The 21,623-nt window shown below is 46.2% G+C and overlaps 2 protein-coding genes across 3 annotated transcripts in view; both read right to left on the reverse strand.

The window, feature by feature from the left end:
- Window positions 1-21,623, reverse strand: part of LOC309691516 (uncharacterized protein) — a gene marked incomplete at its 5' end in the record, with an annotated part of 38,183 nt that overhangs the window by 12,317 nt on the left and 4,243 nt on the right. The window lies entirely within an intron of this gene.
- On the reverse strand, window positions 5,388-20,109 carry LOC309690958 (uncharacterized protein). Of its 2 annotated transcripts, none has more exons than XM_082508444.1 (7): window positions 20,028-20,109; window positions 19,129-19,234; window positions 12,174-12,358; window positions 11,898-12,046; window positions 8,967-9,108; window positions 8,698-8,824; window positions 5,388-6,796 (listed from the first exon to the last, which is right to left on the reverse strand). In XM_082508444.1, the coding sequence occupies exons 1-6, from the start codon at window positions 20,065-20,067 to the stop codon at window positions 8,703-8,705; spliced, it is 744 nt and encodes a 247-aa protein (XP_082364570.1). In that variant the 5' UTR covers window positions 20,068-20,109; the 3' UTR covers window positions 5,388-6,796; window positions 8,698-8,702. The 2 variants fall into 2 exon arrangements, with proteins under 2 accessions (XP_082364570.1, XP_082364569.1); XM_082508443.1 differs by having other exon boundaries at window positions 8,685-8,824.

The following is a 21,623-nucleotide window of genomic DNA, read 5'->3' on the forward strand; positions in this document are numbered from 1 at the left end:
AAAATGGGAGAAATTATTATTTTCCAATTTTTCTTTATTAAAAAGTTAATTGTAAGTCTGTCAAGACAGCGCGCGTTTGCACTGTGAGGGAGATACAATTGCTGGTACCATCAGAAGACACCTGTTGAGTGTGTTTTATGTCTTCTGCAGGAATAAACTGTGAAAAGCTAACCTTTCTGAGCGTCTGTGATTTTTGAAGAGCTGGAAGTGTTACAGATGGACGATGGATAATGGATGGATGGATGATGGATGGATTTTGCCAACGCAGGTTTAAATGTCCAGTGTTGTTGATATCATGATGTTACGGTACAGAGCAATGTTGCTGCCTCACACACATGTTTGTCATTAATAATTAAGACGTGTGTTGCAGCAGATAAAGAGATGTTTCATGATGCTAATCATAACAGATTTAAACACTCTTTACCTGCAACACAGCAAGTTGGAAATTGTTCTGATAATGAGGGATAATTTCAGTGTCTGTTAATTTATATTTTATTCTCTAAAGCTTATCAAAGCCATTAGTTAGTGTAGTTTAATCACCAGAAATTATGAGCTGAAGTTAACTCTCTGAGTAAGTGAGAGAGAATTCCTAACAAACACAATGTGATGAAAGTGGAGCAGAGAAGAAGAAATAGAAAGGTTCGCCTTGTTTTCACTGTGGACAGTCTCGGTCGTTAGAGGAAGATTTGAGAAGTTTTGTTTCTCCTCAGAAAGGATTTCATCCAGCGTGGCTAAGGCCAGAACTCATTTACAGCTGAGGTGTTCTCTCTCTCCTGACTAAAAACTCATCAAAGCTGGCAGTAGATATTTAGCAACAGTTTAGATTACATTACTTTAATTTTTTAGTTTTACTTTTTTTATTTTAAATTGTAAAACGATCTGACTGATTTGTGATTATGATCGTCTCTTCTGATTCCATACAGGGCAGCTGTGGCTACAACTGTAGCCTTCACCAGTGTGTGAATGTGAGAGTGAATGAATAGTGGTATTGTAAAGCGCTTTGAGGGGTCCCGAAAAGCGCTATATAAATGCAATCTATTATTATTATTATTATTATTATTATTATTATTATTATTATTAACTGTTTGAGCTCTTTGCTTAAATAAAATATTGTATCTGCCATTAAAGTCAGTTTTGAGGAGGTTCTTATTGAACTCTGCTATTGCCGGTCCCAAGCCCGGATGAGAAAGGAGGAGGGTTGGGCGTGGGGCTAGCAACCCCACCCTGTAAAAACTCCAACTGCTACGGAAACAGCAAGTGAATTTCATTATCGACTATGGAATATGGAATGTACGGACTCTGTACCAAACAGGTAAATTGGCCCAGCTTCTATATGAATTTGACTCGTACCATATGGACATCTTGGGCATCTCAGAAATGCGATGGGCAGGAAGCGGGAAGATGGTTAGTGATGGAAAGATGGTGCTCTACTCTGGCCATGCCCAAGACCATGTACGTGGCGTGGGCTTCATCCTCTCGCAACGTGCAACAACATTATTGCTGGCCTGGAAGCCCATTTCAGACCGCCTAATCTTGGCTCGTTTCCAAGCTAGGCATGTGAAAGTCACAATTCTTCAAGTATACGCTCCAACAGAAGAGGCTGACGATACTGACAAGATGGTTTCTATGCGATGCTCCAGGATCCATGATTTGCTGATCGTGGGCGGAGATTTCAACGCGTAAATAAGCAGTAACCGGGACGGCCTGGAATCAGCTATCGGCCCGTTTGGAATTGCAGCAATGACAAATGAAAACGGTGGGCGGCTGATCTCGTTCTGTGTGGCAAACCGGCTGACCATCAAGAACACCTTCTTCGGCCACAATCGGATACACAAGGCGACGTGGAAGGCCCCCGGTGGCGGATATACAAGCGAGATCGACTACATCTGCATATCATCCCGCTGGGCATCCACCATTAGTGATGTTAGAGTGTGGCGTGGAGCCGACATTGACTCTGATCACTACCTGCTAATTGCCAAATGTAAACTTCACCTGAAGAGCCTCCAACCACGACTGCAGCGGCCAAGTCCTTTTAACGTTCAACGCCTAAAAGACGCAAATACGGCAGCGGAATTTCAACTCGAATTGAGAAACCGCTTCCAGCTCCTTGCTGCGGAAGGAAATAACAACAAAAATCCAGATACACTCTGGGATAAGCTAAAAGAGGCTGTGGTCGGTGCAGCAGAATTGAAGATTGGTCACCGACGGGGAGGCTTTAAGGAGCGCTGGATCTCCGACCGTTCATGGGAACTTACAGATCAACGTCGCTTGGCAAAGTCAGTTCGGGACCAGGTGGCCTTTGACTCACCAGCGTGAGAGGGCCATGGCCACCTACCAAGACCTTGCCCGACAGGTCAAACGCAGCTGCCGGCGTGAAAAGCGTGAATGGATCGAAGCTAAAGGCATCGAAGCCCAAGAAGCAGCCGATCGGAACGATACCCGAACCTTATATCGCATTGTACGAGATCTAACTGGGGCTCGTGGTGGCCGCGGTGTTCCAATCCAAGACAAAAATGGACATGTCCTCCTTACTGCAGCTGAACAAGACCAACGATGGGTCGAACACTTCCGCGATACTCTGAACCAACCTGAGCCACCCCAACGGTTCGAGGCCGAAGACCTGGCACCTTCCATGGATCTTCTTCCTGTCGATATTGGACAAATCACCATCACCATCACCATCACATCCGACTCCTCAAGAGTGGAAAGGCCGCAGGCCTGGACGAAATCCTCGCCGAAATGCTGAAGCATGATGGACCCCATCTTGAAGCCGCCCTTACAAGACTCCTAAACGCCTGCTGGTCAACATCACATGTACCCGATGATTGGACAAAAGGCACCATCATCAAACTTCCAAAAAAAGGTGATTTGGGTGACTGTAACAACTGGCGGGGCATCACGTTGCTGTCAGTACCCGGGAAAGTGTTTTGCCTCGCTCTTTTGAATCGGCTACGACACGCAGTGAACGAACGATTGCGAGAAGAGCAGGCTGGGTTTCAGAGTGGCCGGTCATGCGTCGAGCAAATCTTCACCCTCCGCATGATCATTGAACAAACATTGGAATACCAAAGGAAGATTTCTATTAATTTCATTGACTTCGAGAAGGCTTTTGACAGCGTCCACCGGCCGACTCTATGGGCTATCCTACGCCACTATGGAGTCCCTCAGCAGTTTGTAGATGCCTTTCGTTGTCTCTACTCCAACTCCCGTTGCTGCGTCCGGACAGATGACGGCTGCACATATTTCTTCAAGACAAGTCCGACAAGGATGCATGCTATCCCCTTTCCTCTTCCTGTTGGTAATTGACTTCATCATGCGACGATCAGTTGACCAAGCTGGCATCGGTGTGCCCTGGCACGAAGCACGTAATCTCACTGACTTGGACTTCGCAGATGACATCGCCCTGCTGGGCTCGACTCAGGAAGACCTCCAAAAGTTGACCGCGGCCCTGCAGAGGGAGGCGACGAAAGTTGGATTATGACTCACCGCCAAAAAAACCAAGGTACTCCGAGTTGGCTATGCACATGCCCGCATTCCTGTCATGATCAGCCAACAACGTGCTGAAGAGGTGGAGAATTTTACATATCTTGGCAGCATCATCTCGAATGACGGGGTCTCTGATCGGGATGTCGACGCCAGAGTAGGGAAGGCAGTTGGTGTCCTGCGACATCTCCAACCTATTTGGAACTCGACCTCCCTGAATGTAAGGGTCAAGATCAGACTACTAAACTCTATCGTCTTCCCTACTGCACTTTACGCTAGTGAAACCTGGTGCTCAACAAGTGCAATTATTCAACACCTGAACGTGCTTCAACAACGTGGCCTGTGGCGAATCCTGAGAATTTCCTACCGGGACCGAATAACAAATGAGGAGGTCCTACGAAGAGCAGGCACCCGCCCATTAGCCGATGTTGTTGCAGAAAGGCGCTTCCGCTTTGCGGGCCATATTTTACGCCTACCCCCTCATCGCCCAGCTAAGATTGCCATGACATGGCGTCCACGCACTGGCAAGCGAAAGCAAGGCCGACCAAAGACCACATGGCGTCGAACATTCATGGACGATCTGAGAACTGTCGACATTGCCTGGGACGAAGCTGAAGCAGTTGCTTCTGACCGACATCGATGGAGATCACTAGCTGCCCGATGCGCTGCCCGGCGTAGGAGGAACTAAGTCTAAGTCTTATTGAGTATTCTAGTCTTTAAAAATGAACAGATCCCTGGCGCCTACTTTTCAGGTCATCCATACATCCGTGTTCTTCCACTTATCCTAGGCCGGGTCGCAGGGGCAGCAGCCTAAGCAGAGAAGCTCAGACCTCCCTGTCCATGGCCTTCTCTTCCAGCATGTGGGACATGCCCAGAAAGATCGACCGGTAAATTGAGAGCTTTGGTTTTGGACTCAGCTCTCTCTTCACCACGACAGACTGGTATCCACATCACTGCAGCTGCAGCACCAGTCGATCTCCTGCTCCCCTCTCGCCTCACTCCTGAAGGTCTGGAGACACTTAAACTCCTCCATTTAAGGCTGGAACTCTTCCCAACTCCCAAGGAGTTTTTTAACTGCCTCAGTGACTTCGCCCCCAGTGATGGACGAGTCCAGAGACTCTGCTTCCTCTACAGAAGACATGTCACTAAACTTAAGGCGGTCCTCGAAGAATTTCTTCCACCACCCAACAATATCCTGAGTTGAAACCAGCAGTGCTTCACCTGTACTACACACAGTGAGGGAAAGCACCCTCCTGAGTTCCCTGAAAGTTGGCCAGAAAGCTTCGAGGGAGTCTTTTTCCATGGCCTTCTCCGGCCACTGACGTGAATCCTAGCAAAGTTCCACGTGCCATAGATCATTAGAGGAGCGCTACCGTTAATAACTGTGGCTGTTGATTGAACTTTACTGAGGGTTGCTAGTGGGGTGCATCATCTAGCAGACAGCATGGGCATGAAGATGGAGGTAGTCAGTTCCTGCATGAATCCCCCCACCACCTGCTTAACTTAGTTTCTTTTGACCTATTACAGTAACGAGTCTGGCGAGCAGAGCCTTCACAGTAACATGTTCCAGCCTGAACAGTGAAAAAGCCAGATACTGTGGCACTGAGGTCCGGCCATGTCTCTGTGAAGCACAACACAGTGAACTTCCAATCCTCCCTCTGATGTCTGACCAGCGCCAACAGCTTGTCCATCTCATTAGCCAGAGACCCTCAAGTTCCCTGTGATGGCCGAAGGAAGGCAGGGTTTATATTTCCTGCTCCTCACTTTCCTCACACTGAGACACTCTGCTCAGTGTCCCCCCGCAGGGCTGGACTGGGACAAAAAATCAGCCTGGGCATTTTGACTAGAGACCGGCCCACCAGGTATTACAGGAAAAACCAAATAGCCTTTGAATGAAAACAAATGTCGTTGTCACAGTGATGTACACTGTCTTGTTGGTACATATGTATCAGTCTAATAAACTTAAACCTCCACCATCCCCCCTATTCTGGTATTCTAAACAGTACTTAGCCGAAACCCAAAGACTGCTTGGTCGAGTTAACCTCCTGAACTATCTACAACACATGGTGGAAACCTGAAATTAAGACAGAGAAGACTAGAGGTGAGACATGACCATTACTGAATATTAAAAATAATAAATGACAGTTTATAATTTTCATAAACTATTTATTTACCACATCAATAAACAGCATGCCAGGGCAAAATATTTTTTCTAACATGGCAACCTTTTATAAGTGAAAGGAGACAGAAAGACAGGTGAGAAAGAATAAAACTTAACTGAGTTTTTGATGGCATTTTACACAAAGTACTTGTACAGTATCTGGAAAATGTGGGAAAATACTGGCATCATGTACAGTACTTTTTTCTGAAGAAATTATGTTGGGACCCTGAAAAAAACGTACTACGTACAATAATGGATTTCTATAAATTTGACATCAGATGAAAACTTTGGTTGTAAGATTCGGATAATTATTTGTTAAAAGCGAGACATTTTAAATGAGAATAAGAAAGAAAAGTATATCTTTGTGCCCCCCCTTCCCTGTTAATGCCCTGCCTGGGCCCCTGGCAACACTTTTCTAGATCCGCCCCTGCACAGTTACCAGCTGTCAGCTACTTAGAAAAGGATCCTGGTGTTATTAGTCTCTCAGAAACAGTTTAATCTGACAGCGTAAAGACAGAATAACTCCAGCTTTTTGTCTTTTTTTTTTATTGTAGCTGAAGACAAATCACGTTTATTTTCAGCTCAATACGAAACGGTAATATTAATTCTGAATACCAGAGGATTCCGTTTTTTAGGGGACGGTTGGCAACTCTACTAAGTAACCATATGAATAAAATAAAGTTCACCAGTAACATCATAGCACCCACCCAACTGTATAGAAACTCCGTCATGCTAGCTAGTACACAGTACAAGTTACTGTAAGAGTCAGAATCCTCTAAACTGCTTCTCAGGAGACGTCCTCCTCCTGCAGTTGAGCAGACTCCAGTATCAGCTTTTTTAACCTATCCTATTACGTCACTTCAGAAATCTTGTTTTCCCCTCATCACGGTCCAAACGCATACATCCCAGCAGCCCACGAAAATAATCCGAAAACTCATTCATCTGATAGTCCAGTTTGTAGGAAACACACAAGCTCTGCCATAATAAAGTCCTCCATCAGACTCTGTTTTGAGAAGTTTGTGTGTTTAGGTTTAAGAAGTAAGACGTCGTCTTGGACAGCAGCACAGCTTCTTGAATGTCCTCTACCTGCTGCCTGCTGAAGGCTTCTGGATGTCACCATTAGCAGCCTGGGAAACACGACTCTCACTGCATCTGTAATCACACAAGCAGAAAACATCAGTTTATAGTGTTAATGTGACCAGCAGCCTTTAGTGTGTCTGGTGTACGCTGCTCAGAAAATGTTACAAAATAGAGGAGCAGTTCAACATCAAGTCAGTGAAACTTTGGGATATTGATCTGATTAGTTCAGTATCAGAGGTGTTAATCAGGTTCAGCTGCTTTGGTGTTAATGAAACTAACAACAGGTGCAACAAGGACACATCCCCCAAAACAGTTTCACAGGCGGAGGACGCTCACGTCTCCCACCTCTTATGTCTTAGTCTTACAATATCAGAGCCTTGAGACGAGCGCTGTTGTCACAAATAACTGAACTGAACACTGTGTGTCTATCACAGCCATTTCCATAGAACAAGATTTAATGTGATGTTAATTTATTTTGTTTAGATTTTTACCTTTTTTTTACTCATTTTCACTTTTAGCTGTGATTGTTTTTTTGTTCAGTCATTTGTGTGTTTCTTGTCTTATTTCCCAGTGGTAAAGCACCTTACCTTCTTTCGGTTCCCAATTTTGAATTGTTCCATATCTGAGGCGTGATCCCAGGTTTTCTGGTTTTCTTTTCCTCTTGACCATCTTCAGCGCTGACAAACTCATGGGCTTTAAAACCTTTAATGGTCAGCTTGTAAAAACTGCTCCTTCTTTAAGGAGGAACACATAAACTACTATGTGAAACACAATTTCTTGTGAATGTCAAACTGAGAAGCAGAGAACCAATCAGTGTTTTTAGCTGTGATGTTGGTGCTGCACTGCTGGTTAGCTCAGCTTGATAGTGCCTTTGAACCCAGAGGATGCTGAAAGGTTCCCGGTTCAGTATGCTCTCTGTTTTAGTTTCATGTTAGAATTTTAGCCTGTTATTAACTTTTCCACACTTTTAGAATTGACAGAGTTTGTGGCTCAGTGTTTTCCTTTCTTTGTTTTTCTTTGTTGTGGGGTTTTGTGGATTTGGGGGAAGGCATGTTAGCAGGCAGTGAGAGAGAAGGAAAGACAGAAGTGTGGACATGAGAGCAGGAAGTTAAAGCATGTAGGGACTATGAGTTGTACAGATAGAGGGGAAGTAAGAGCAGGATCATTGGAGGTGGATTCAAACTGTTGTGCCGCGGTGTCAACAGGAAGACCAGTGGAGGATGGGCAATCGTTTGTGTTTGTGAGCAGTGGAGGTGAAGAGAGGGTCAGACGGGATCATGAGTTTGAAATCAAATAGTTGATGCTGAATGTTGTCAGTGGCCCACAGGTTGGGTGTCAGTTAGAAGACAAAGAGGAAGTGATAGAGAGAGTTCCCAGGAGGCAAGAGTGATGACTGGAGCCGATTTACCAGAAGTTAACTAGTGTTGTAAATATGGTTCTGTTTGTGTGTTTCACTTCACTCTGTGTCAGTTTCAGTGTGAGTGAAACACCGATCTTATGTCTAAGTGTCACTCTGGGAGATTTCAGCCGCTCACGTTCTGTTGGTTAAATGTGAAATGTCACGTGTTTGTTGGTAAATACAAAGATGTGAGACTCGCTGTCTGATAGGAAGACAAACCAAAAGCCGAGCAAACTGGCGTGACGACCAGAGCTGGTTGTAACACTCCCACCAGTTATGTGGCAGGAAATTCAAGGTCAAACAAGTTTTTCTACCACAGAAAATGACTTTTCTTTCTCGAGTAAACTCTGGTACTCTCCAGTGTTTAACACCATTGGACATTTCATTGACTCACCAGTCACCAAGAAGAATCACATCAGTCTTACACACTGAGTAATCGTGAGTAGAAGGCTTTCAAACTGTCGAATCAGCTCTTTTACGTGCCCCGCTGACACGCTCGGAGTGGATACAGCACCCACTGGTGTCTGTGTGGTGAGTGTGTGCAGCAGTGTTGCTTCTTACCGGTGAGGCATACCATGGTTAGTGTAGGCAGCGTTTGATTTTCTCAGTTTGGAAAAACCCGAGGTATCCCAATGCAAGAATGGCGAGGACCACGATGCCGACGAGCAGCCCCACGATCATCGGCGTCCTGTTCACGTGTTCTGAGAAAACAGACGCAGTGAGTTTACTGCTGCAGCTTTAAAACCTTCAGCTGATTCAAAAGCAGCGGAGTCGTTTACATCTGTGTCTCTGGTTGGAGTCGGAGCGCGTTAAAGGAACGTTACACCAAGAAGAGCAGCTTACCTGATGCAGGGATGACCTCACACTGGATGCAGCTGCGTGGTTCCACGAGGTCCCCGTGGACCGTATAGGCCACCTGAACACAGTACCGCTGCCCCTCCTCCAGGTCTTCAATGGTCATGGAGGCTATGGTGTCTTCATACTCCTGACAATATGAAATTAGAAGATATTTACTTGATATTTACTTTGCTTGGGCTCCTGTTGTAATTTTAAAATGTTGACTCTCTGAGCGATTCCAGTTGTTAAACATGCAGGTTTAGTTTTTGCTGCTGATGTCTGAAATAATAATTTAACCAAAACAATTAAAAGTAAGTGGACAAACTAACTGAATTTTATAAAAAAAAAAAAAACACCCAGCACGCCCCTGCGGGCGGTTTATCCTTCAAGCTCGGGTCCTCTACCAGAGGCCTGGGAGCTTGAGGGTCCTGCGCAGTATCTTAGCTGTTCCCAGGACTGCGCTCTTCTGGACAGAGATCTCCGATGTTATTCCCGGGATCTGCTGGAGCCACTCGCCTAGCTTGGGAGTCACCGCACCTAGTGCTCCGATTACCACGGGGACCACTGTTACCTTCACCCTCCACATCCTCTCGAGCTCTTCTCTGAGCCCTTGGTATTTCTCCAGCTTCTCGTGTTCCTTCTTCCTGATATTGCTGTCATTCGGAACCGCTACATCGATCACTACGGCCGTCTTCTTCTGTTTGTCTACCACCACTATGTCCGGTTGGTTAGCCACCACCATTTTGTCCGTCTGTATCTGGAAGTCCCACAGGATCTTAGCTCGGTCATTCTCCACCACCCTTGGGGGCATCTCCCATTTTGACCTCGGGACTTCTAGGTTATACTCGGCACAGATGTTCCTGTACACTATGCCGGCCACTTGGTTATGGCGTTCCATGTATGCCTTGCCTGCTAGCATCTTGCACCCTGCTGTTATGTGCTGGATTGTCTCTGGGGCATCTTTACACAGCCTGCACCTGGGGTCTTGCCTGGTGTGATAGACCCCAGCCTCTATGGATCTTGTACTCAGAGCTTGTTCTTGTGCTGCCATGATTAGTGCCTCTGTGCTGTCTTTCAGTCCAGCTTTGTCCAGCCACTGGTAGGATTTCTGGATATCAGCCACCTCCTCTATCTGCCGGTGGTACATACCGTGCAGGGGCCTGTCCTTCCATGATGGTTCCTCGTCTCCCTCCTCTTTCTTGGGTTTCTGCTGCCTGAGGTATTCACTGAGCACTCGGTCAGTTGGGGCCATCTTCCCAATGTATTCTTGGATGTTCCTTGTCTCATCCTGGACTGTGGTGCTGACACTCACCAGTCCCCGGCCCCCTTCCTTCCGCTTAGCGTACAGCCTCAGGGTGCTGGACTTGGGGTGAAACCCTCCATGCATGGTCAGGAGCTTTCTTGTCTTTATGTCAGTGGCTTCTATCTCCTCCTTTGGCCAGCCTATTACCCCAGCAGGGTACCTGATCACGGGCAGGGCGTATGTGTTGATGGCCCGGATCTTGTTCTTACCATTCAGCTGACTCCTCAGGACTTGCCTGACCCTCTGCAGGTACTTGGTGGTTGCAGCCTTTCTAGCGGCCTCTTCATGGTTCCCATTTGCCTGCGGGATCCCCAGGTACTTGTAACTGTCCTCTATGTCTGCAATGTTGCCTTCTGGTAGTTCAATCCCCTCAGTTCTGACTACCTTCCCTCTCTTTGTTACCATCCGACTACACTTCTCCAGTCCGAACGACATTCCAATGTCATTGCTGTATAGCCTGGTAGTGTGGATCAGTGAATCGATGTCTCGTTCACTCTTGGCATACAGCTTGATGTCATCCATGTACAGGAGGTGGCTGACAACTGCTCCGTTCCGTAGTCGGTATCCGTAGCCAGTCTTGTTAATGATCTCACTGAGGGGGTTCAGGCCTATGCAGAACAGCAGTGGGGACAGAGCATCTCCTTGGTAGATCCCGCACTTGATGGTAACTTGTGCTATGGGCTTGGAGTTGGCCTCTAGTGTTGTACGCCACATCCCCATTGAGTTCCTGATGAAGGCTCTTAGGGTCCCATTGATCTTGTACAATTCTAGGCATTCCAGTATCCAGCTGTGGGGCATTGAGTCATAGGCCTTCTTGTAATCAATCCAGGCAGTGCACAGGTTGGTCAGTCTGGTCTTGCAGTCTCGGCTGATTGTTCTGTCTACCAGTAGCTGGTGTTTTGCACCTCTGGTATTCTTGCCAATTCCTTTCTGTGTCCCGCTCATGTATTGACCCATGTGCCTGTTCATCTTAGCCGATATGATGCCTGACAGGAGCTTCCATGTAGTACTGAGGCAGGTTATTGGTCGGTAGTTGGAGGGGACCGGTCCCTTCTTGGGGTCCTTGGGGATCAGGACCGTCCGGCCTTCAGTTAGCCATTCCGGGTGTCTCTCGTTAACTAGCAGCTGGTTCATTTGTGTTCATTATATATATATATACATATATATATACATATATATATATATATATATATATATATATATATATATATATATATATATATATATATATATATATATATATATATATATATAGTTTTTAATGTGGCTGAAAATCTCTTGCAGTCAGTAACAGCCTGAAGTGGCGGACACATGACTCTCTGGCTTCAGTTTAGTTCTAAAAATGAAGGCGCAGGATTCATCTGGACACGAAACTGCTTCTCAGTCACTTTGAGTCTCTGAAAATGGGAACTGTGTAAAAATAGCTGTAATTCTGAAACAGTTTGTGCAGACTGTCTGTTGGTGCAGAGGCAAACTGTCCAAATATGCTTGGACCTGCCTGCACACACTGACAGACACATGTGCACATCTTTCTTTAAAAAAATAATAAAAATATCAGATATATTCTGAGCAGTGACACGTGCTGTAACATCAGGTGAGCATAAACACCTGGAGGAATCACTCCGTGTTCTCACCTGCAGAGGACTCTCTCCCTCTCTGCCAAAGTAAATCATGTGCTTGGCATTGCTGTCGTGTTCCTTCGCCAGCTCGTGGTCATCGTTAAGGAATACGGTGAGTGATCCAGGCCGGGTCAAAATGCTTAACGGAGGCGTGCAGACGTCACCTGGAAGAGCAGAGCGAGCGTCAGCACAGCAGCAGCTCGTGGTTCACACTGTGGTCAGGATGGTTAACACCTCGAGTCTCACAGCTTCACCCACAGACAGCGCTGACACATATCTGAGGGTTCTCACCGTATCTGCTGCAGGCGTTAACACCCTCAGATCTCAGCCCCCGTCTCTCGGCCCGCACACGCAGCGTCACGCAGCTGTTCTCGGGCGAGTCGTTAGTGTTGCGCGGCCCAACCGCTGATATGTTGCAGGAATGGAAAGGCGTCTGGATGCAGGCTGGAAGAGCTTCCCATTTATCAGAGTTAAATCTGAGGATGAGGAACAGAAACGAGTCAGAGAAAACATCTGCTCAGCGTTCTCTCCATGAAATCCCTGCAGCGGGTGGAGAACTGCAGCACAGCAGACAACTGTCCATCAGCAACATATTTAATAATAAGAACAGTGCAGTAAAGTTGCTGCTGGTACATGTGCTAGTAATTTATCAATATATTAATTTGCTCTGTGTTACAGAAACATGGTTACAGCGGGATGAACACAATGCACCTCAAAGGTCTTGACAACACTTCACTTGTTCTACAATTTTTCATGTTACAGCTTTATTCCAAAATTCATTTTTCATCCTTGCGACAGGAATGACAGATCACATAGTTCGCTCACTCGGTCGCAGCTTTCCAGCTGCAGCCCCACACACAACCACAACCTCAGGTGCCGGCACGCTCTTATTCATGGGAGGCGTTATGAGCTAATGGAGGTCCGGTGTGTCTCAGCCTCCCCTGCAGCCGTGCCCAGGCCACACCCAACCTAGGTCGGGCAGCCATCCAGCCTAGCCCAATCGGCCATGGCCAGGTGCATCCGTGGCCCATGGACTAGCGGCAGGGATGAGTTGTGTCCGGGGCCGACCGAGTGTGTCCAGCGACGGCGCAGCAGTCGAGGAGGTAAGCCGCGTCTCACATGCAGCTTGGCAGGCCGCCGGCAGGCTAGACCACAAACGCTGACCTCTGGTGTAAACAATCCAGGTTCAGACGGTGCTGGCCTCTGCCGAGGACGCCGCTTGGACCAGACAGCACGGTGACCTCTGACATGAATGTGGCAGGTTCAGATGGCGCGCAGACCTCCAACTCAGCCTGGGCAGGTCCCTGTTCTGGGCGACCTCTGGCTCGGCATGAGCTGGTCCAGATAGCACGCAGACCGCTGGCTTGCAAAACAGGTCCCTCTCGTGCATGGACATCTGCAACACCATGGGGGTCGTCTCCCTCCCCAATGCGGTCTAGGAACGCCGGTCAGGCTGGCGGCGGTGTCCGTCAGGAACCAACCAAGCTTCCAGACTCAATATCAGTTGCATCTGGAGCTCGGCACGGTCCTGCAGCCGTTCCAACTGGCGGCGAGACACCACCACCTGCTCCCTTCACGTAGCTGCAAGCTCAACCACCATTCGGGCCAGCGTGTCCATTGGCTGGCCCGGTCGAGGTTCCGCCATGCCACCTCCCGGGTTTCAGCACCACTGTGACGGACCCGACCATGTAGTTCGCTCTTTACACACTTTTCTTTATTCAGGTGCTCCTTCTTACACACAACCACAACCTCAGGTCCCAGCACACTCTTTTACTCACGGGAGGCGTGACGAGCTAATGGAGTTCCGGTGTGTCTTAGCCTCCCCTGCAGCCGCGCCCAAGCCACACCCCTCCACAATCCTACGACAACTTTGGATCTTTTACGGAAGAGTGACTTCTGTCTGATCACTCCACCATGCAGATCTGATTGGTGGGATGCTGCACAAATTGTAGTCCTTTCTCCACAAAGCAACACTGGAGCGATATCAGAGTGACCAACATTCTTGGTCATCTACCTAAATAAGGCTCTTCTACCCCAATTGCTTAGATTGACTGGGGACAGACCTACATGGAACTCCAGTCACCCCAGTGTGTGAAGAGGATTCCCCAGTAACGAATCGATTCAACTCAATTCAATTTTGTTTATATAGCGACAAATGACAACAACATTTGCCTCAAGGTGCTTTATATTGTAAAGTAAAGACCCTACAATAATACCCTGCGCTTTGGCATCAGTGGGAAGGAAAAACTCCCCTTTAACAGGAAGAAACCTCCAGCAGAGCCAGGGTCATTGTCAGGACTTCCTGATAATAATGACTTACAGTCGTCCAGCCTGGAAGTAATAAATGCATGAACTAGTTTTTCAGCGTCACTCTGAGACAGGATATTTCTAATTTTAGAGATCGTGAATGACCACGGCAGACCCGGTGACATTAACATGCTTTGCAGCATGCTTTATTAGCACACACACGATGCCGTTCACAATACACACAGAGATGCAGCTCTCCCGCTGCCAGCCCAACAACAACCCACCACAGGACCCAGTACAATATTTAAGTCAGCAGGGCGTGAAGTGCTTTGAGAAACTGGTCCGACATCACATCATGTCCTGCATGCCACCCACACTCAACCTGCTCCAGTTTGCACACAGAGCTAACAGATCTACTGAAGATGCCATTGTTACAACGCTCCACACCACCATCTCTCACCTGGAACAACAGCGGTGTGACACCAGGCTGCTCTTTGTTGACTTTGGCTCTGGTTTTAATATCATACTCCCGGTGAGACTAACAGTAAAACTGCTGGATATCGGACTTCCTTCTACCACCTCCTGCTAGATCAGAGACTTCCTGTCAGACCATGTACAGAGTTAGAGTGGGGCCTCATCTTCCCTCAGCCCTCAGCCTTAACATCGGCTCTCCACAAGACTGTGTACTGAGTCCCCTACTGTAAACTCTGTACACACATGACTGTGTTAGTTCCCACCCAGACAACGCAGTCATCAAGTTTGCAGATGATACCACCGTGGTGGGGCTCATCTCTGGGGAGACGGCGTACAGAGCTGAGGTTCAGAGGCTGTCAGATTGGTGTGCCGACAACAACCTGGACCTCAAAACCACCAAGACAACAGAGCTGGTAGTCGACTTCAGAAGGAGGAAGTCTGAGCTGCAGCCTGTCAGCATCAATGGGGAGTGCGTGGAAAGGGTGTCCAGTTTCAAGTTCCTGGGTGTGCACATAGACACAGACCTCCAATGGTGCTCAAACACCTCGGCTGTTGTAAAGAAGACCCAACAGTGTCTCCACTTTCTGACAATCCTCAGAAAAATGGACCTGAAGAAGGAGCTTCTACTGCTGCTCCATTGAAAGTGTGCTGACATCCTGCATCTGTACAGTAGTGACACCTGAGAATGCTGTTTGTTTCAGCTCCGCCTTCAATACAGTCCAACCCCACAAACTGGTTAATAAACTAAGCAACTTAGGACTCAGCAGCTCACTGTGCAGCTGGATATTGGACTTCCTGAGCGTTAGACCCCATAACGTCAGGATGGGAGAGCACACCTCCTCCACCCTCATTCTGAACGTAGGCGTCCCACAGGGGTGTGTCCTCAGCCCCCTCTTATACACACTTTTCTATCTGTGTGTGGTTCTCCAGCTGCACCATAGCACACAGAAAGACAAAAAAAAAATCACGACTTCCTCCCTGACCTGTACAGCACTCGCTGTCTCAAGAGGGCATGCAGCATCCTACGGGACTGCACACACCCAGGACACCGGGCGTTCAAGCTGCTGCCATCTGGCAGGAGAGTCAGGCTGCTGAGGGTCCAGACAAACTGACTCAAGGACAGCTTTTACAACAGGGCACCAGCTTTTTCGTCATCATCAGGTGACGTCTTCAGTCTCAGCTGACTGCAGGTTTCAAGCTTATAAACAGGACATTTGCATAATGACTGAAACCAGCCCACTGAAGGAACAATGGGCTGGGAGGTCAGTTCCTTAATCTTAATTATGCAAATTCTCAAGATTATTGATCAACAAACACTGATCAATGGCCATGAGTCCCATTCACAGAGAGTTGGGGAATGGCTGCAATCACAGCATTGTAAGATGGTGACAGATGTACCCTTGTCCCCTTTTCGAGGTTGGACTAAGGTTCGGTCACCAGATGCTTGCCCTCGGGCACCCTCCCCTGGCCTGGCTCCAGGGCGGGGCCCCGGTAACTCTATCCTGGGCAGGGTAAACTGTTCCCTTGGTGATATTCTCATACGGGTCTTCTGAATCGCTCTTTGGCCCTTTCTCAACTCTCAAGTAAGCAAGTCCACGCTCCCGTGCGTTCCCGGCGAGTCTGGACTTGTCGAGAACGCACTGGAGAATGGACTCACGATTTGTACAATTGTACAATTTATTTTTTGAAGATGCAACACTCAGGAACAAATAAAACACTGAAATAAACCAAACATTAACATTTCGAAGTGATCTAAGTGACTTATATATCATGTTTAACCTCAATAGCGAAATCTCTATTTATAAAAATAAGGTACATGTATGCCTTAATAAAAACAAACAGGTGAGATTTTAGAACGCGTTTATTTTTGTTTTTGTTTTAGTGGACACTCAAAAGTTGCAATAGACAGCTGCTGGGGTTTGAAAGAGAACTGAACAAATATTTCTGGAGCTTCATCATGTGATGGCCTCCAGCTCGCACTGCAACAGTTTGCAGCAGAGTGCGAAACGCTGGGAATGAGAATCAGCACCTTTAAATCTGAGGCCATGGTTCTCAGCCGGAAAAGGGTGGAGTGCTCACTCCGGGTCAGGGATAAGTTCCTGCCCCAAGCGGAGGAGTTTAAGTATCTCGGGGTCTTGTTCACGAGTGATGGGAGAAGGGAGCCGGAGATCGACAGACGGCGGCTGCAGTGATGCGGACGCTGCACCGGTCCGTCGTGGTGAAGAGGGAGCTGAGTGTAAAAGCGAAGTCGATCTAGGCCCCTGCCCTTGCCTACGGCCACGAGCTGTGGGTAGTGACTGAAAGAACAAGATCGCTGATACAAGCGGCGGAAATGAGCTTCCTCCGAAGGGTGACTGGCCTCTCCCTTAGAGATAGGGTGAGGAGTTCGGCCATTCGGGAGGGGCTCAGAGTAGAGCCGCTGCTGCTCCACATCGAAAGGAGCCAGTTGAGGTGGTTCGGGCAGCTGACAAGGATGCCCCCTGGGCGCCTCCTGGGTGAAGTGTTCTGGGCATGTCCCACCGGAGGAGGCCCCGGGGCAGACCCAAGACACGCTGGAGAGATTATATCTCTCGGCTGGACAGCATTGAATTCATACAGTAAACGTGCTTCCTGTAGGCCGGGGATTTCCAACTCAGTTTACACTTCGATCCTTGCAGGCCTGACAAGTGAAACAACCCTTTCAGTCAGTGTGAAGTGCAGTTTCAAAGTACATCTCAATTGTTCCACATGATAAAGAATTGCTGCTGTATCTAATGAAAGAAATCTATCAGCACGACTACACAGTGGAACCCCGAGTTACGAATACCCCGTTTCACGAAAAATTTAAGTTACGAAGGCACTGAACGGCAATATTTCTGCCCGTGTTACGGCAAAATGCCCAAGTAACAAAATGCCATCCGAATCATGTGACAACCCCTTGGCTTCCGTACTTGCGCTTCGCTGTTCCACTTGAATGACGTATTGTTGTTCTAGTTAGCAATTAGCCTGTAGCCTATATCGTTCAGCATCGCCTCACTCAAAACGCGCAATGGGTGCTTTGACTTACGAAAGCTTTCGACTTACGAAAGACCCTCGGGAACGGATTAATTTCCTAAGTCGGGGTTCCACTGTATTGGTTTAAATAGTAAGAAAGAAATGTGTCAGGCTAAAGTACAAGTTGTGGTAGCTGGTCTGCTAGATTAGATTAGATTAGATAGAACTTTATTAATCCCTCGGGTGGGTTCCTCTGGGAAATTCGATTTCCAAAAAAGCACAGCACCGACAGAAGTTACAGAGTTACAGAATATTATATATATATATATACACACACACACACACACACATATATATAAATACAGAGACAATATAAATCAGAATCAGAATCAGAAAGGGTTTTATTGCCAAATGTTGAGCAGGTTTACAACATTAGGAAATTGCTGCGGTGCTTCAGTGCAAACATACTGTCATAAAAATATAAAAATAAGAATAAGAATTAAAAGTGCTAAGTGGATAGATAAATAAAATATACGAAGGGGATAAATAGAATAAATAGGAATAAAAAATAAAAATACAAGTGAATTGCACATTTCAAGTATTGAGTCTATTGCTAGTAATCAGACCTGGTTACTGGCCTTGTTTGAACCTGAATCTGACTGAGATGCTGTGGCATCAAAGAGGCAGTTCATTCTCGAAAACCCTCGAATGTGGCTGAATGACATCAACTGTCCAAAGATGAGTGGGTCAGCACTGCTTGATTGCAGCAGTTGCTGCAAAGGGTGGCCCAACCAGTTACTAGGTTTTAGCAACAATCCCTTTTTCACACAGGGCCATGTAGGGTTGGAGTTTTTCCCTTAATAATAAACACCTTCATTTAGAAACTGCATTTTGTCTTATCTTTGCCTGATATTTAAATTTGTTTAATGATCTGAAAAACACAGCTGTATGCCCTCCTTCACATTTCCAAAGCTGCCTGCTGGGCAGGATCGTACTTTTTCTGTTCTAATTTGAAGCTATATAAATAAAACCGCATTGAATAACAGCTGCAGACTCATTCTCAGTCAATGATCTGATTTATCGATAAACCGACGAACCTCTGAAACTGTTCAAAAACAGAAGTGGTTATGTGGCACAGTCGGCCTTCCACTTTCTGTTTGAATGGATTTTATTCTCAGTTTTACTTTTATTTCTTGTTATTAGCTTTCTTTTTCTTTTTCTTTTTTTAACCTATGTTTATCTTTACTGTAGTTTATTTAATTCAAATTATTATTCAAATGGTACGTTCTGGGCTCCTTTTATTTTAAAAATATTTCTATTTAATTTCTTTCTGTAGTTTTTAGCTTATTAAAATGTTTTATTTAACCCATCCAGTTTGTTTGTTTGTTTGTTGTTTTGTCTTCTGTAAAAGTGATGACCTAAATCCAGAAAATGATATCTTCAGTATAGTTTGGAGCATGAGATGAAATTCTTTCGTTCATTTTAATTATCACTAAAGGAAAAGGAAGCTCCACCTTAAAACAGAGCACCTTCCCTGGCTGTGAGGGCTCACCTGCGGTAATTCACAGTGTAGGTAACGTCCGGCTCCCCTGGAGTCCACGTCAGCTGACCCTTCTCCACCTGGACGTTCTGTGGAGGCGGCGGCGCCTGAGACGCGACTGCAAAGGTGAAGAAAGCAAACCAGAGAAATCCCTGCATAATCCAGATTATTGTTATTCATGTGATCACGGCCTCAGATGATTTATTAAAGAGACAGCAGGAACCATCGACGCCACGACGCCTGAGCTCAGAGGGACAAAGATTCAAAAACGAGGAATAACATCTGTCTGCTGCACACGGCACGTTTTTAAAAACTGAACAGATGTGAACCTGATGTTTGTGGTGACGTCATTTATTCACTTTCATGTCTGTTTTCTGATTGGACAGATCAGTTATTTATTGCCTGAGAGTGTCAGAGTCAAAAGTGTTTACAGTGAACAGATGAATGAACATTTATTGCATCAGTAATAATGAAGGTTAAACATGTTTACAGGCTGATTTAAACAAACACAGAAGTGATGATTATAACCTGAAATAAACTCTTTGAAAGCCTCACAGATCCTTTCCTGTCATGTCAGGAGCTTTGGACATTTATAGCCCACTTCCATGTTTCACAGGAACCTTTAAGCCTCCAGCAGCTGCGACTGTTTCACCTTTTTAACCTGAAACAGTCGCAGCAAACAGAAAAAGGACATTTTCTCATGTTAGACGCGCTGAACTGACCTATCAGGAATAACCTACTGCTGACTCTGTTATACCATTAAATGAGTCACCGTCAGCTGAAGAAATGAAAGTAAGCTTTAAAGTGTGACTCAGGAGCAAAAATAATCGATTTACATAATTAAAGGACAAAATCACACACAGGATGTTGCTTCATCTGTGGTTAGTGTGCCGTTGGCGGCAGCTCCTTACCCCAGGTGAAGGTGTGGAAGCAGAGCAGGATCAGCAGCATGGTGACGGCGAGAATGAGAAGCTGAGCACTGTTTCAGCTGTGTGTGTGTGCGCGCGCTCAGGAAGCACAGACAGCTCAGATGTCATGTGACCCGACTGAGGTTTTGGGATGTTTGACCACAGTTTCCACAGGAGGTGGAGCTTGCTAAGCTAGAAATTACAAAAAGAAAGAACTTAAATTAAAAATTTTAAAATATTAAATGACAGAGCTTAAAAAGTACAGATCTAAGTTAAATAAAATAATTAGTTAAAGCATTTAAATAAACATTCCTAAGCATTCACAGACATTACTGCAGTTTAACTAATTAGTGTTTGTTATGAGGCTTCAGGGATCGAAAGACTGCATCTGCATGGCAATGAATATATCTAAGCTGCCTTCTGAACAGTCTCACAGATGTAATATTATCTACAGCTACTCTTAGTACCATTGATGTTAAGTTAGACTCTTTTTCTCCAATTGATCTTTCTGAGTTAACTTCAATAATTACTTCCTCCAAACCATCAACGTGTCTTTTAGACCCCATTCCTACAAAACTGCTCAAAGAAGTCCTGCCATTAATTAATGCTTCGATCTTAAATATGATCAACCTATCTCTAATAATCGGCTATGTACCACAGGCCTTCAAGCTGGCTGTAGTTAAACCTTTACTCAAAAAGCATCTCTAGACCCAGCAGTCTTAGCTAATTATAGGCCAATCTCCAACCTTCCTTTATATCAAACATCCTTGAAAGAGTAGTTGTCAAACAGCTAACAGATCATCTGCAGAGGTTTATTTGAAGAGTTTCAGTCAGGTTTCAGAGCTCATCACAGCACAGAAACAGCTTTAGTGAAGGTTACAAATGATCTTCTTATGGCCTCTGACAGTGGACTCATCTCTGTGCTTGTCCTGCTAGACCTCAGTGCAGCGTTCGATACTGTCGACTATAATATCCTATTAGAGCGATTAGAACATGCTGTAGGTATTACAGGTACTGCACTGCAGTGGTTTGTATCATATCTATCTAATAGACTCCAGTTTGTGCATGTAAATGGAGAGTCCTCTTCACACACTGAGGTTAATTATGGAGTTCCACAGGGTGAACATGATTTATTGATGTACAGAGTCATGTTTGACCCCCTGGAGTCTAGACTCTGCTGGTGGAGATAGAGACGGAGGCTTGAATGGAGCCTGAGTGAGCAGGGAGAGGCCATGATGGGAGGAGGTGGGTTGCACAAAGGAGTCTGTGAGACAGAGTGAACGTTGACTGGCCTGAATAAGGCCGGCAGATAATTGGACTAAAAAAAAAAAGCGCAAAGGCCACGAGATGAAGGATGTATTTGGTCATACATGATGAGCACAGCAGGAGACGGAGCTTTCTGGAGCATTTTGATAACAGAGCCGATCCATATCCCAGATCCAGAAGGCTGGGAATGAATCCTGGGAAAGCTCACTAACATTTGTGCTTCCTTCATCGTTGTGATCGCCTCACTCTTCCCAGGGTTAACCCAGGGCATTTGTGCTGTGTGCATCTATTTGAGCAGTGTATGGATCAGCATGTTACAGACCCCAGAGAGAA

This window comes from Aulonocara stuartgranti (genome assembly GCF_965226115.1).
Source record: "Aulonocara stuartgranti genome assembly, chromosome: 16".
NCBI lineage: Eukaryota > Metazoa > Chordata > Actinopteri > Cichliformes > Cichlidae > Aulonocara > Aulonocara stuartgranti.